General features: G+C 39.4%; 1 protein-coding gene across 1 annotated transcript in view; it reads right to left on the reverse strand.

Annotated features, from left to right (window-relative positions):
* Positions 1-4,970: 4,970 nt before the first annotated feature.
* The window catches only part of HECA (hdc homolog, cell cycle regulator), a 41,353-nt gene continuing 32,380 nt past the window's right edge, over positions 4,971-13,943 (reverse strand). The window contains exon 4 of the mRNA XM_077351244.1: positions 4,971-10,291. Coding sequence (XP_077207359.1) covers positions 10,127-10,291 — 165 coding nt within the window. The 3' untranslated portion in view covers positions 4,971-10,126. The remainder of the gene's footprint in view (positions 10,292-13,943) is intronic.

A 13,943-nucleotide genomic window follows, 5' to 3' on the forward strand; every position in this document is an offset into this window, starting at 1 on the left:
GACAAGTGAGAAACAGAGGTGGTTTGCCATTGCCTTCCTCTGCAGAGCCTTCCTTCCTTAGTGGTTTCTCATGCAAGTACTAAACCTGCTTGGCTTTGGGTTCTACCATTTCACCTTCCCACCCTGAGCAAATAGTACTGGCGGTAATACAAACCAATGACTTACTCCATTGTGAAATATTTCCAAATATTGCTATAAAAATGGCCAGCATAACTAGTTCTTATCCAGTAATTGCAGCGTTACTAACAAACCATAATGGGTTTTTTAAAAACCCACAATATCACCCTGTTTGTAAACTAGCTAAGACAGAACATACAGAAGGAACTTTAGCTTGATGGAATATACTAACAAAAGAGGATTGTAGAAATAGAAGACCTGAAGTTACCAGGAAGTGAAGAAAGATGAATAACAGGAAAACTGGCAATAGCGGTTGTTGGCAATGTCAATTGGCAAGGAATCCAGCTGCCTCAAGGCTGCATGTGTTATGCTCATGGGGAAGGTAGCAGCAAATCCTCAAGGCCCCAAACAACCTAGATACTGTGCTACAAGGATAGATTAACCAAAGAAACAGAAATGACAAAACACAGCCAGCTGGAAAAACGGGCGCTAATTTATTTTATGTACTTTAACCACCCACCTTAAAGAGGGCACCACCACTGCAGTGGTGCAAGGTCTGCAAGCGCAAGGTGGCTAACAACGCAGCAGAAGCTGTAGGGCACAGACATTGTAAGTGTTCAGTCAGTTAAAACAAGCGCAGAATTAAAATGCAGAGTTAAAAGCCTCTATACAGAATTAACACAGCTAAAATGGCTCACCCTCCACAAAATGTCCTCTGGAACAGAACAGCTTTGCGTGGTTTCATAAAAGTGGCAATTGAAAGTGCCCACCCCACCCCCTGGGAATGAACCTGCCACAGAGAATGGCCATGGCTAGATCATTGCCACACAGACCATTCTAGGGACATGCACTAGCAGGAGAAGGCTGCCTGAGGAATGAAACTGACATATGGCTATATAATAGGATACATAGGGATACTTCTTCCCCATGTTTTGTTGGGGCTGGCCCAGTGTCCTTGGAAACAAAGCTGGAGCATTGCTGCATCATAGAGACCCAGGGCCATTCCAAATGACCATGGTAAACACTACTAATTCAACGTTCCGCATGACGTCGTACACAATCTGCAACACTCACGCAAAAATCGCTTCATTGTAGCACTTTTCGGGAAATTGGGAAAAGTGGATTCCGCCTTAAAAAAAAACGCTACACTTCTGAGCACAAGCTGCAAGACATCAGCAAAAGACATGTGCATTCTCAATGTAGCGGCAGAAAGAATGTCCCTCCCCCGCTCTTGCCCCCGAACTTCCGGAGAACTTCCAGAAAAGCAGTAGCCATTTTTCCCCCTTAGACCAGGGAAAGCAACAAACGAGCGAGGCTTCTCTGGCTAAAGTCCGTCCACAGAAGTGCTTAAGAGTAAAACAAAGCTCCCTACAGCAAGTGTCTTTAAAGTTCCCAAGCACAATACAGCCCCCTATTTGCCACTGCCCATAATTTTGGCCACAAATCGCGCCCATAAGGGGGGGATTTTTTTTTTACTTTAAGAGCATGTAAATGATTAAGCGCCAGCTCCTACGCCAGCAAAAAAGGTCTTTCTGAGACAATGAATGAACACATATTCGTTGCTACGAATGAACACATATTCGTTGCTACTGGTGTTTTCGGCTTTAAAAAACCCCAGTTTTTAAAGGGAAAGGGGCTTTTCGGGAGCACGAACACAACAGTTCATTGGCTGTTTTGTTTGACGGCCAGGGGCGGGAAGAAGCGTGGAAAAATATCGCTTCCTTTGTTGTGATTCCAGTGAGACCAGAAACACGTGGGGAATGAATACAACGCTACTGGGACTTCAATATTCCACTAGAATTAAAGGTATGTGGAATGATGAAATTTCACTATTAAATATAGTGTTTCTGCATACTGCAAACATTCAGCAAAATTGGTCCTTGTGTGGAAAGCCCCCCGGATTTAGCTTTATGTCCACTTTGTTGGATCTGAGGGAAAAGCAGGAGTGATGAAGGCCTTGAGAATTTAAAACAACCATGCAGAAGAAATGTAAACTACTGTTCCTTGTACGAGTAAGGGATACCAAAGTCTGGGTATTATATGACTTGCAGATACATGGGGTAAGGCTCTGCATATCTATCCTGACACTCCACTTGAGTTCATTTGTGTCAAACAAGGTCCAACATGAACTGAACAGCCATATTTCATCCCTTGCTGCCTATCCCAGGACATCAGTTATAGGAGCAGAAATTGATCCTGTAGTGACAAAGAAAAACAGCTGTAACTAGGCTCCCCAATTTGCCTCATAGGACCTATTGTTAACTATGCAGTGCTATATACACAATCAAGGGTGTTATCTTCTATATGCATCTAACTTTTAAATAGTGTCAGCTACAGGCATATACTTTTTTACCTGTTTAACTATCATGGTATCATCAAATTTTGCAGTTTGGTATGAGTGCTGACAATGCTCCATTAATGATATCACCACCTTTTATAAAACACAGGATGGTCTGGACAGAGCAATATCTATTAAACTACTCTGTCCATGAGACATGTTAACCCTCAGAATTCCACTTCCCCTCTTGTTTCCCTTCAACATTAAGCATTACATTTTTGAACTTGCCTATTTTGTAATCATAAACTCTGGGAGGAGGGGTACTATTTTTCCATGTACTGCAACCATTGTTGAATTGTGCAAACCCAACTGTTGTTAATGCTGTAATGTGTCTAAATTCTTGCCGTATCCAAATATTAGTTCTAATCCTTGACATAGAAACAAAAACAGATGCCCTTTCATGTACCAAACACTTGCCACCCAGCACTAGTGACCCATGCAGGGAACCTGACCCACCCACTGAACTAGTGTTCCCTCTTTAACAAAAGAGCCAGTTGAAGTTTGTTTTATATTTTGAGCCTCAGTGTCAAATGAGTCACAGTCTAGATGTCAGAAAGCTGCTATTTTCTTGGTTTCAGCAAAAGAGTGTATCATTACTAGTGTTAGCAGACACTATTGTTGGAAGTTGGGTAGAAAACATAATGAAGACCCCCCCTCCCATGTGTGTACAGCTTTTAAACCAGCCAGAATTCAATGTGCCAGCCAAGCAGTCTTCAAAGAAGCAGTATGTACAAGCTGCTTAGGTTCAAAAATAAACCCATGTTAAATCCAAACCTTAAGCATAGACATAAAATGTTTTGCTGGTGATGGAATGATGATTTGGGAACAATGATTAGGAAATAAGCTCCATTTTTTTCATTTTTCATTTCTTTTACTCTTATTTAGAATTATAATTTTAAAAAAACTATTCATCACGTATAATAAAGATTTAAGACAACATCGCTCCTAGTTATAAGATATTCACTATAGTTTGGCTATTTTAGCAATATAAAATGTGATAATTGTAGCTTTGGGCTGATCCTGTGTTGAGCAGGGGGTTGGACTAGATGGCCTGTATGGACCCTTCCAACTCTATGATTCTAACCTTTTATATTTGCATAGAAAAAGTACATGGAAATAGCATTTTGAATATGTGAGGGCTGGAGGGATGGTCCGATTCTCTCCCGCTCTCCCAGGGTACCCCCGAACCGGTGTGCCCTGCAGGTACCAACGAGTTGTTAAAGTTATTAAAAATCAATTACATCTGTTAGAAATGGAAAAGCTACAGCATTTTTTAAAATGCATTTTGAATGTGCAACCAAACCTGGTATGTATTTGGCATACTGTCTTAGAAAGGAGAGAGAGAAAAAAAGAGTAACAACATATGCAGAAAAAGAAATAAGATTTATCTACACTCTCTTAGGTCTCTATAAACATAAGTTTGTCTCAGAAAATGGAATAAGCGCACATTTAAAAGATATCCCAATTACAAAATTAATGTCAGAATATAGAAGAATTTTAAATAAAATAATAACAATTCAAGAGATCTCCCAGGTAATCAAAAATGTAAAAAAAGGATAAAACACAAGATCCAGACGGGCTGACATCAATGTAGAACAAACATTCCACAGAAGTCTTAATGATACCACTTCAAAAAGTTATGAGATGAATGAAGAAATGACAATATCCCCAACATGGTAAGAGGTGTATATGTTTTGTTTGAGTGTGTGTGAATAATATATCTATATACATTATAATTGTGGCCAAATGTTTCCTGTGCAATTCATTCTCAAGTGAATACAAACAAATCCAAATTGCTGTTTTCCCCCCTATTTATCTCTGGCACCTGCTAACCATTTTCATTATGCTGTATGTTAATTTTTTCTCATACTCACCTATAAGTTTGAAGTCCAATTCGTTATAGCAATATTCAATATTATAGCAATATTCGTTATAGCAATATTCAAAATACTAATTAAAATCTGAGATGTCCAATAGTCATTTTGGAACAATACTTCATAACAGAAGGATATTTAGCTCATACATCTTCAAATGATACTATTACTACTAAGTCAGCAGCAATAATCTGAGTCTTCCAAATCCTCAAATCTGCAAGTCCTTGGGCAGTCCTGCAGTTATCTGGTTAAGCTGCATTCATAACAGAGAGAGGTGAATTTTGAAATTATATATGAGGCTCTGAGCATTCACACTGGCTACCACAGCAAATACTCAATTTGTGACTGAATTCCAAGGAACTGGCTCCCAGCAAGGTAACTTATACGATCAAATTCTCACTTACTGGTGCATAACTTTAGGACAGTGTTTCTCTTTCAACATAATCTATTTCACAGAGTCTTTATGATAATAAAATGAGACAGTACTAACCTGAGCTCTTGGAAGATATAAATAAGTAAAATGTTAACAACAACAAAAAGCAGGAAGAGATGGAAATACTGGACTTGCACTTTTCCTAAAAGATACTGAACAACCATAGTAAGAGACTTTATTCTTAGATTTGAAATAAGCACAGACACAATGATCTCAATTATTTTAATACAGAGAAATCACAACCAAAAAACACCACACAAAAATGGCATCATAACCAATTTTAAATTTTATCAACATTCATTTGCTATGTACATATTCTCTCTTCTGCAAAAGTGCAATCCAAACCTTTTTTTCTTTTTTCTTTTAAAATAAAAGGCTTTTTCCCTGACAAACGTAGTGGGGCAGGCTTCAAATGTAACCTCACAACACTTTGCCCTTGAATACCTTGTACAATAAAATCAGAGATAAATGAAAATAAACTTCGTACATGTCTTCCTATCAACAGAACACACTGACAGAATCACGTCGCCTCAAGCCTTGCTCTCTCAAAACCCCACATGGATGTTAGTTAGCATCAGACCAATGTTCCAGTCCTGCAAACAGATCCCTAAATGGTTTAAATTCCATGTGGGATTGTGGCTACAAAATGTAATCCTAGAGGACACCAAGTTGTCTGGGCTCCACTACTTCAGGTTCCCCATGGCTCACAGTTGACACTGCTTATTAATTTCACTCCCCTTTTTCTTCAAAAGAACTGCATTGTGAATTTACCTGCATTTTAAATATACCTTTTAGCAGACAGACAGTGTTCTGCTAAAGTTCCATTTCATTTTGTTAGAAGGGGTGTGTGTATGTACAAAAAGTTCAATTTTCTGTCATCCTATTATCTTTAACTGTTCCTACACAAATGCCTAAATAAATGAAAGCATCACAGTGTCTGAAAAAGGTACATGAGAGAAACCGAAACTTCTATTGTTTTCTACTACATAAAAAAACAAATAATTTGGAAAGCAGGAAGACTTCTGGAATAGAGATCTGGCTCAGACACCAGCACTGCCCATATTATGATGCTCTACAACTTCCCTATGAATTACATCCATTCCCAAGTGGCTTGACTGGAATAAGACCATGCTTCCAAGCTAAAGAACCTGCATATAACCACCACACTCACATCTTGAAAATTAAGAGACCCCTGAATCTTAGGAGTTACAGAATGACTCCTGCAAATAAAAATGTAGTACATAGCTCCACTGTGTGCTCTTTGTCATTTTAGTGGCATTGCTTCCGACACAAAAATGCTCAGGAAGCAGCACTGCTTCGACCAAATGTGGCATGCAAATGATAGGCTCCTTAACTGGCAGCTCTCTTTTCTCATCAGAAAATGAAAAGTTGAACAAAGACAGAGTTAGGAAGCTACATAACGCCAGATGCTCAGTCTGGATGCAGTTCACAGGCTACTAGTAGGGTATCCCTGACTAAGTGTTACAGGAAATGATGTAATTTGAAAGCCAGTTGAATTCCTACAGGTACAGATCAAGGGTAATTTTATTTGGAGGCCCATTCATGTTTTACAGCACAGCTAATTTTAAAGCAAATTTTTTTCTCTTGATGCTAATGCAATAGAACGTTACATTATGTTTCAAAAATCAATGTAATGAAAAATGAATTAAGCAATTGCATATATATTTTCTTTAGACAATAATGGAATACTTTAGGTGCAATGTTATTTCCATATATGTTGCACACAAAACCCCTATATACTTTTTTTGTAGAAAATTTTTAATATCCTTTTTAGTGTAATACTCTTGGTCTCTATCTTTTTATAATGTATCCTTTACAAATCACTGGGAGTCATTCTGCCAATACTTCTTATATGCAGATATACCAACACAATTGTGCAGCAATATCTTGGCTTTTACATAATCAACCCAACCCACAGCTCTAGGGCATATATAGAGCTCCACTTGAGTAGGTTTTTTCCAATTTCTTCAGCACTGTCAATCTTTAAATTCTAGACCACATCCATATATGCTTTTTAATAACAGCAAAATAAATTACAGCATTAACACCTCAACTCTGGCCTGAATCTCCCTCACAATTGACATTTGTAGCTTGAAAAGCACGGGATGCTTCTGCTACCCTTATTTATAGTGCCATTCTAAGCAGTCCTATACCCTTCTAAACCAAATGGAAAAGAAGAATATAACTGTTTAGAGTTTGAATTACTTTACAGTAAAGCTTAGTAGCTTCTAGCAACCCTACAGAAAAATCTGGTGCCAATGCAGAAGCACCACACGTGCAGATGGCCATCGCCACAGATCTGAAGTCTACTTAGAATTAGGTGGGCCAGCAAGGCCACCAGCTTTCAAATAGCATTCCCAGAAAGATGGCTGCTTACCAAAGTCTTGGCTGTACTAACAGCCCAGCAGGGGGAGCATCTGCAGTGTATGGGATTAAGCATGCACCATAAATATCTGTGAACTTATACTAATGTTAAACACACAAGTGCTTAAGAGGAACACCTTCATAAAAGAGATACAAACTCAGAAGGAATCGCAGACCACAAGCAGTGAAAAGTACATATCTAGAACTTCCCAGAACTTCTCCTATGTAAAAAAGTGAATGCAACATGATTTGAAATTCATACACAATGCCTAATTGTGTGAAGTATGTAAATTAGAAGATCAAGGGAACCTAAAAATGTTTTTGAATAAATATCTAGTTCAGCTGAACACAACTAAATATATAGTTGCTGAGTGTACAGGTGACCTGCTTTGAACTTAAAAAAAAGGTATTTTAGAAGTTTACAAGATAAATTTCAAAGCAGCTATATTTTTATTGCAAACACATGGTTCTTTTGAGCTTAGCAAGCAGTTAAAGATCTTGCAGGGAGGGGATTTTGTAACATTAAACATTAAGTGCATTGTAAGTTCTGCATTCTTTTGAGTATTTTGAAGCCCTACTTGCAATGAGTACAATGGAGTATTCTCCTTTTAGCAAATGATGGGTTCCCGGGCTACACTGTGGGCATGATCAAGTAGAGAGATAGAGGCAATTAAACCTAATCATTTCAATGTGGCTTGTTTATTTATTAGATCAGGGGTGAACAAGCTGTGACTCCAGATGTCTGTGGACTACAATTGGGGCAGAGGCTCATGGTAATTTAAGTCCATGGACATCTGGAGAGCCACAGTTTGGGCACCCCTGCATTAGATTGTGGCCAGTGCCCTAGTTTAGTCTATAAAATTAATTTTAATCATCCACCTCATAGGTTTGTTTTAATGGCTGTAGCCCCCGAAAACCGAATTTCTCAATGCTGAAGAATCTCTACTGGAATATACTTAGTATAGCATGTCCCTCAGTTGTATTCTAGATTCATGCTTGTAAATACTGATATGGAAACTGTATGAGAGCAGTAACAGCCAAAAAGATCTTTTTAAAAAATGGGGGGGGGGGGCTCGAAAATCAATGTATTCAATCATTTTTAGTCTACCAAACCCAAGTTAAATTTGATGGTTTAAAAGTGCCATTTCAAAACAGGCACAGGACAGGAGAAGCCACATGTTTTAAAAATAACCCACAACTTTCTTGAAGATTAACTAGATACCAAAAAAAAAAAAAACACCTTACATGTAACTACTTTCATGAGACCAGGAGAAATTCTGACCCTCTTACTCTGCATAGCAAATTGCTTTGAAAGCCAATGTAATTTCAAAAGCAGGATGTAATGTAGCTTTAAAAGGAATGAAGTTTTGAAAATCCACTGGCTTGAGAATGTAAACATTCCTTTGGTTCCTGTTACATTCCTTTAATATGCCACTCTAAGACATTAGCACTGAATCCATTAAGCCTCCACACACACATATGCAGGGTGCCAGAATAAGCAAGCTTTTTGGAAGGGGAGATGTTCCCACTGCTTTTGAACAGCCAACACAACCTAGGTTGACTCCATGATGAAAGCTCCACTACAGGTTTTATTCTTTAAAAGGCTCCTACTCTAGACTGGTATTCACGTGCTATAAAGGAATTATCTCTCCCATCTTGGAAGTGACATGGTGGTATTCCAAACAACAGGTAAATCTACTGACACCAGGTAGCCACTTGAAACATAAGCCATTTGCTTTGTCCATTGCTTATTGCAACTGCAAAGAGAGACAAGGGTCACTCAAACACAAAGGGCTGCAACACAGGGGCTCCAGTTCAGATGCCCTTTTACAGCTGGTCTGAAATTAGCTACATGGTCCTTCTGAGAATCAGCATCTACAAAGCATCTGAAATAACGCAATGGTAAGCTCTCAAGCTTGTCTTGGTAAAAACAACTTCCCTGCTAGGATTAAAATATTAGCGGAAACGGTATGATCTGTCAGTGACGGTAGTTCTAATTATCAAATATATATTCCAGGAAGACACTATGCAAAAATAAGGTGTTTTAGAAAGAAAAAGAAGACAGCGTATTTTCTGACATAGCATTACATTCATTTGTCATAATTGTTAGGTTTACCTCAACAGACAGACTCTCAAAGTATATCTGCTACTACTACTTATACTACCAAGACCTGACTTTGCTCCCAAGTGATGACAATGGCAAATTTATTGTGGAACAACAACTTGAGGTTTATCATACATGAGAGGCCAAACACAGAGGCTTGCTGAAAACTAGCAATGCCACAGAATTGCTGCACCAAAACCACTCGGTCTGATCACTTACCTCATCCAGGCACTGCAAATCCACATGCAGGGAGAGGTTCTATCATGAATTGTAACATCAACTTGTGGATCAGCCAATAGACAGATCACCCAACTTCCATCTTTTAGAACTTCCCATACCCACTACATGATACTAAATTGTGGAATCAACTTCTGAGGATCAAGGGCTAACATAAGGATGAATCCTCTGAAGTGAGGAGCCAATCATTACATTCCACTGAGATGTTGTCTATCTGGAAAGAAAGCTGCAAGAGATCTCATCCAGCTGCGTTGAGACATTTATGAAGGGTTCTCCTCTCTCCAAGATATTTTCTGTTTCAAAGCCAGGTATTAGTTTGGCCATACGTTTCCTATACCTTGCAGCTTCTGTGTCCTAAATAAATGTTAAACAATGACAGAATGGATGTTCTATTGTTGCTTGGGCAATACTGGCTGTCACAACCCACGCCTTCACTGAAACTGTGGTAAGAGGACCATGGTCTTAATTACACGCATCTACATAGGAACACATGTACACAAACACACAAAGCAACTTCCTTTCAGTTAGAAATTAGGGTTTCCCCCCCCTCCCTCCCATCACAGGACAGATCTTATAAAAGATATGTAAAATAAAGAAACAATACTCATAAAATAGCTATTACTATGGCAAAGCTTTTGTCAATAAGCCTCCAAAACTTTAAACGAAGAGAATGGCTTCACAAAATGGTAGTCCAAGTTTCCACAGTGTGGACACTGTTGAACATTGCTGTATTCTGAAAAATACTGCATCCCAATACGTACATCTATAACAGGTTTCCCACAGTGCTTACAGTTCAGTCGTGCCTGAAAAGAGAGAGAAAACAGAGAGACTTCATCTTTATTTGCTTCCGTTGCTCTTCAAAATGTTATCACAAAGATATATGTAGTCACTCTCCCTTACAGCTTGCAATTCGCTGGGAATCTAATTTGGATTCTCACAACATTTTGCACTTGGGACTTCATGCATGTTGCATGCACATCTGAGGATGACATTTTAAAATGGTAAAAAAAACCTTTTGGAAGTTGCTTCTTATGAGTGTCTGTTGCATGTTTTGGTACAATCCTGCTTCAATGCATGTGTATCTTTCATACATAAGGAATGCATGCAATTTATACACACATATTCATCCCCTAGGTCCCATAAGTAAATGGATAATCAAAGCCTAGAGACATTTGAGGGTTTGTTTAATGGATATACCATTTAACCTTGAGCCTACTACCACTGCAGCACTCCTGTGTCCAATTGGGACCTTTGCCTTCAACATCTAGTTTTTTTTAATGGATTATTCGTATGAAGGAACGTTCAACTGCATGAGCCTGATCTGCACTGATAAAGCCAAGGTACAGATTTAACTCAATGAGAACTGGACTTCTGTCAACACGGAAAGCAATTACAGACGGGTTTCTTTGTAAGCAATTTGCAATTGGGAGTGCATGCATGCTGCATCAAGTGTGATGCACATTTAAATCTTAAATAGTTTAAGTCTGATTTTCTTCCTGAGGGGACTTATAGTAGCTCATAACTACCCAAAAAGAAAAGAAAACTATAAACAAACCAAAACAAAGGTACAAGATTCAGTATCTGGTTCATCCAAAGCCATCACCTTGGAGCAATGGATTAAGAAGGAAAAAAACTCTGACTGCTGCTGGGCAAGGGAGGAGAGATAGGGTATTAACTCCATAGAACAGCCACATTTTAATGTACTGGGGATTTTGTGGATTGGGTAGTTTTATTCTTCTATTTTATTCTTTTATTGTAAACCGCCGCAAGTCTTTGAGAGCGGTGGCATACAAAATATAAATAAATAAACAAACAAACAACCTCACACGGAAGACAATCCACACACTCTGGGGTAAACTGGGTGCTAAAGTAAATGCAAAAGTTCTCTTAATTAGCACTAATGTAAATGAATACATTTAGTCCTACACCCATTTGGCTCTGAAAGCAGCATCAATTATGGGAAATGGGAAACGCTATTAACTACAAGTGCTAATTGTTCATTTAGAACACAAACAGTACAACCCTGAACAGAGTTATACCACTGAAAGCTCGCTGGAGTTAGCTGGCTTAGAACAATGTAATTCTGTTTAAAAAATGCACTGAAAGCTGCACAGTGCTCTGAAACTCCAGATCTCTAAAACAGATATGTAAAAAGACAGGAAATGGCAAATCCAATTCCTATTCCAAACAAGCAACCTGCAACAGGATTTCATACTTACTGAATCAGGAATCCAAGAGATCACTGAAATTGAGCAGGCTACATTCAGAATGTGTTCCATGAAAATGAATGAAGAAAGTGGCCTCCTGACTGCAACTGTAACCCTAAACTACTTACCTGGAAGAACCTTTAGAGCCAAATGGATTTAGGACACAATGAGATGGCATTTCGGAAACTCCTGGTCAGAGTTTTCACCTCTCTAAATGCCTACAAATAGCAGTTGTGAGGTGCCCCAACTAGCTCGGCACATGGAGATAGCAATTAGTCCCTTTCACTCTCAGGCATTACTTCCCCTTTGTAAATGTCATCCCCAAACTGCAAGAAAAACATAGATTTCATGATGAGCCAGCAGGTTTGATTCAATCACAGCAAAAATTCAAAATAGCTAACAGGCCAAATATCAACTATAGTTAATAACTTACAGAGGGTACAGAGGAGAGCGATAAGGGGGTAACCTTGTGAGACCATTCCCCCCCCCCCATGCAAACCCCTATGTCCACTGAAGTTAATGGGTTTAAAAGGGGGTAAGTCTGCACTATCAAGAATGCAGGAAAGTATATGTGTTATGTAAGAATGCAAGAAAATACATGTACTCTATGGAGTACAGTGTGTTATTGCTAGGAGATTTTGGATTTAAATATTTTTATTTCACACTGCAAGCTGTGAAAATTCTGGCTAGTATGATTCAATTTTTACTATCACAGTTTCTCAGTAAAATATGATATATTACCATACACTTCTGGCTTTATAATCTGTCTAATAAAAACACATTTGTAATATTTATAACATTTTCCTACACACCTTCAGAGGGTTACGTATATCTCACTAACAAATTTTAAAAATCACAATCATCTCTGTAATAGTACCAGAATCAACACAATAGAGTTGTGTTTCATCAGACTGGAGGGAGGTGAGTAGCGGGGTACCTCAGGGCTCGGTGCTCGATCTGATAGTTTTTAACTTATTTATTAATGATCTAGATGAGGGGGTGGAGGGACTAATTAAGTTTGCAGACGACACCAAATTGGGAGGACTGGCAAATACTCCAGAAGATAGAGAAAGAGTTCAACAACAAATGAGAACAAGATGCAATTTAATAAAGATAAATGTAAAGTTCTGCATCTAGGTCAGAAAAATGAAAAGCATGCCTACTGGATGGGGGATACGCTTCTAGGTAACACTGTGTGTAAACGAGACCTTGGGGTACTTATGGATTGTAAGCTAACCATGAGCAGGCAGTGTGATGCAGCGGTAAAAAAGGCAAATGCCATTTTGGGCTGTATCAACAAGGGCATCACATCAAAATCACAAGATATCATAGTCCCCAACCTTTTTATCACCGGGGACCACTCAATGCTTGACAATTTTACTGAGGCCCGGTGGTGGGGGGGGGTAGTTTACTCCTCTTCTCTCAACCACTGACCTAATGCTCTCTGATCACTATGGTAATGTTTAAACATCCCTTCAAAATAAGATACAGACACGCCACAACAATGAACATAAGGAATATTTTATTTTCATGGAAGTTTTAACTCATGACAATGATAAACCAATGGGAACCCTGAGTTTGTTTCTCTGCAACGAGATAGTCCCATCTGGGAGTGATGGGAGACAATGACACCCGAAGTGTGTTGTAAAGGGCTGGGGGGGTGAAGTAAAGGGCCGGAGGGGAGGAGAAGGTGTCCTTCGTGGCCCACCTCCAATTAGTTGACAGACCACATGTGGACCGCGGTCCACAGGTTGGGGATCGCTAGTATACGGCACTGGTCAGACTACACCTGGAGTACTGTGTGCAGTTCCGGAGGCCTCACTTCAAGAAGGACGTAGATAAAATTGAAAGGGTACAGAGGAGAGCGATGAGGATGATCTGGGGCCAAGGGACCAAGCCCTATGAAGATAGGTTGAGGGACTTCGGAATGTTCAGCCTGGAGAAAAGGAGGTTGAGAGGGGACATGATAGCCCTCTTTAAGTATTTGAAAGGTTGTCACTTGGTGGAGGGCAGAATGCTGTTTCCATTGGCTGCAGAGGAAAGGACGTGCAGTAATGGGTTTAATTTATAGGCTAAATTTCACAGCCAGAGTAGTTCAGCAGTGGAACAGGCTGCCTAAGGAGGTGGTGAGCTCCCCCTCACTGGCAGTCTTCAAACAAATGCTGGATACACACTTTTCTTGGATGCTTTGGGCTGATCCTGCGTTGAGCAGGGGGTTGGACTAGATGGCCTGTACGGCCCCTTCCAA

This window comes from Paroedura picta, chromosome 1 (genome assembly GCF_049243985.1).
Source record: "Paroedura picta isolate Pp20150507F chromosome 1, Ppicta_v3.0, whole genome shotgun sequence".
In the NCBI taxonomy this organism is placed as follows: Eukaryota; Metazoa; Chordata; class Lepidosauria; order Squamata; family Gekkonidae; genus Paroedura; species Paroedura picta.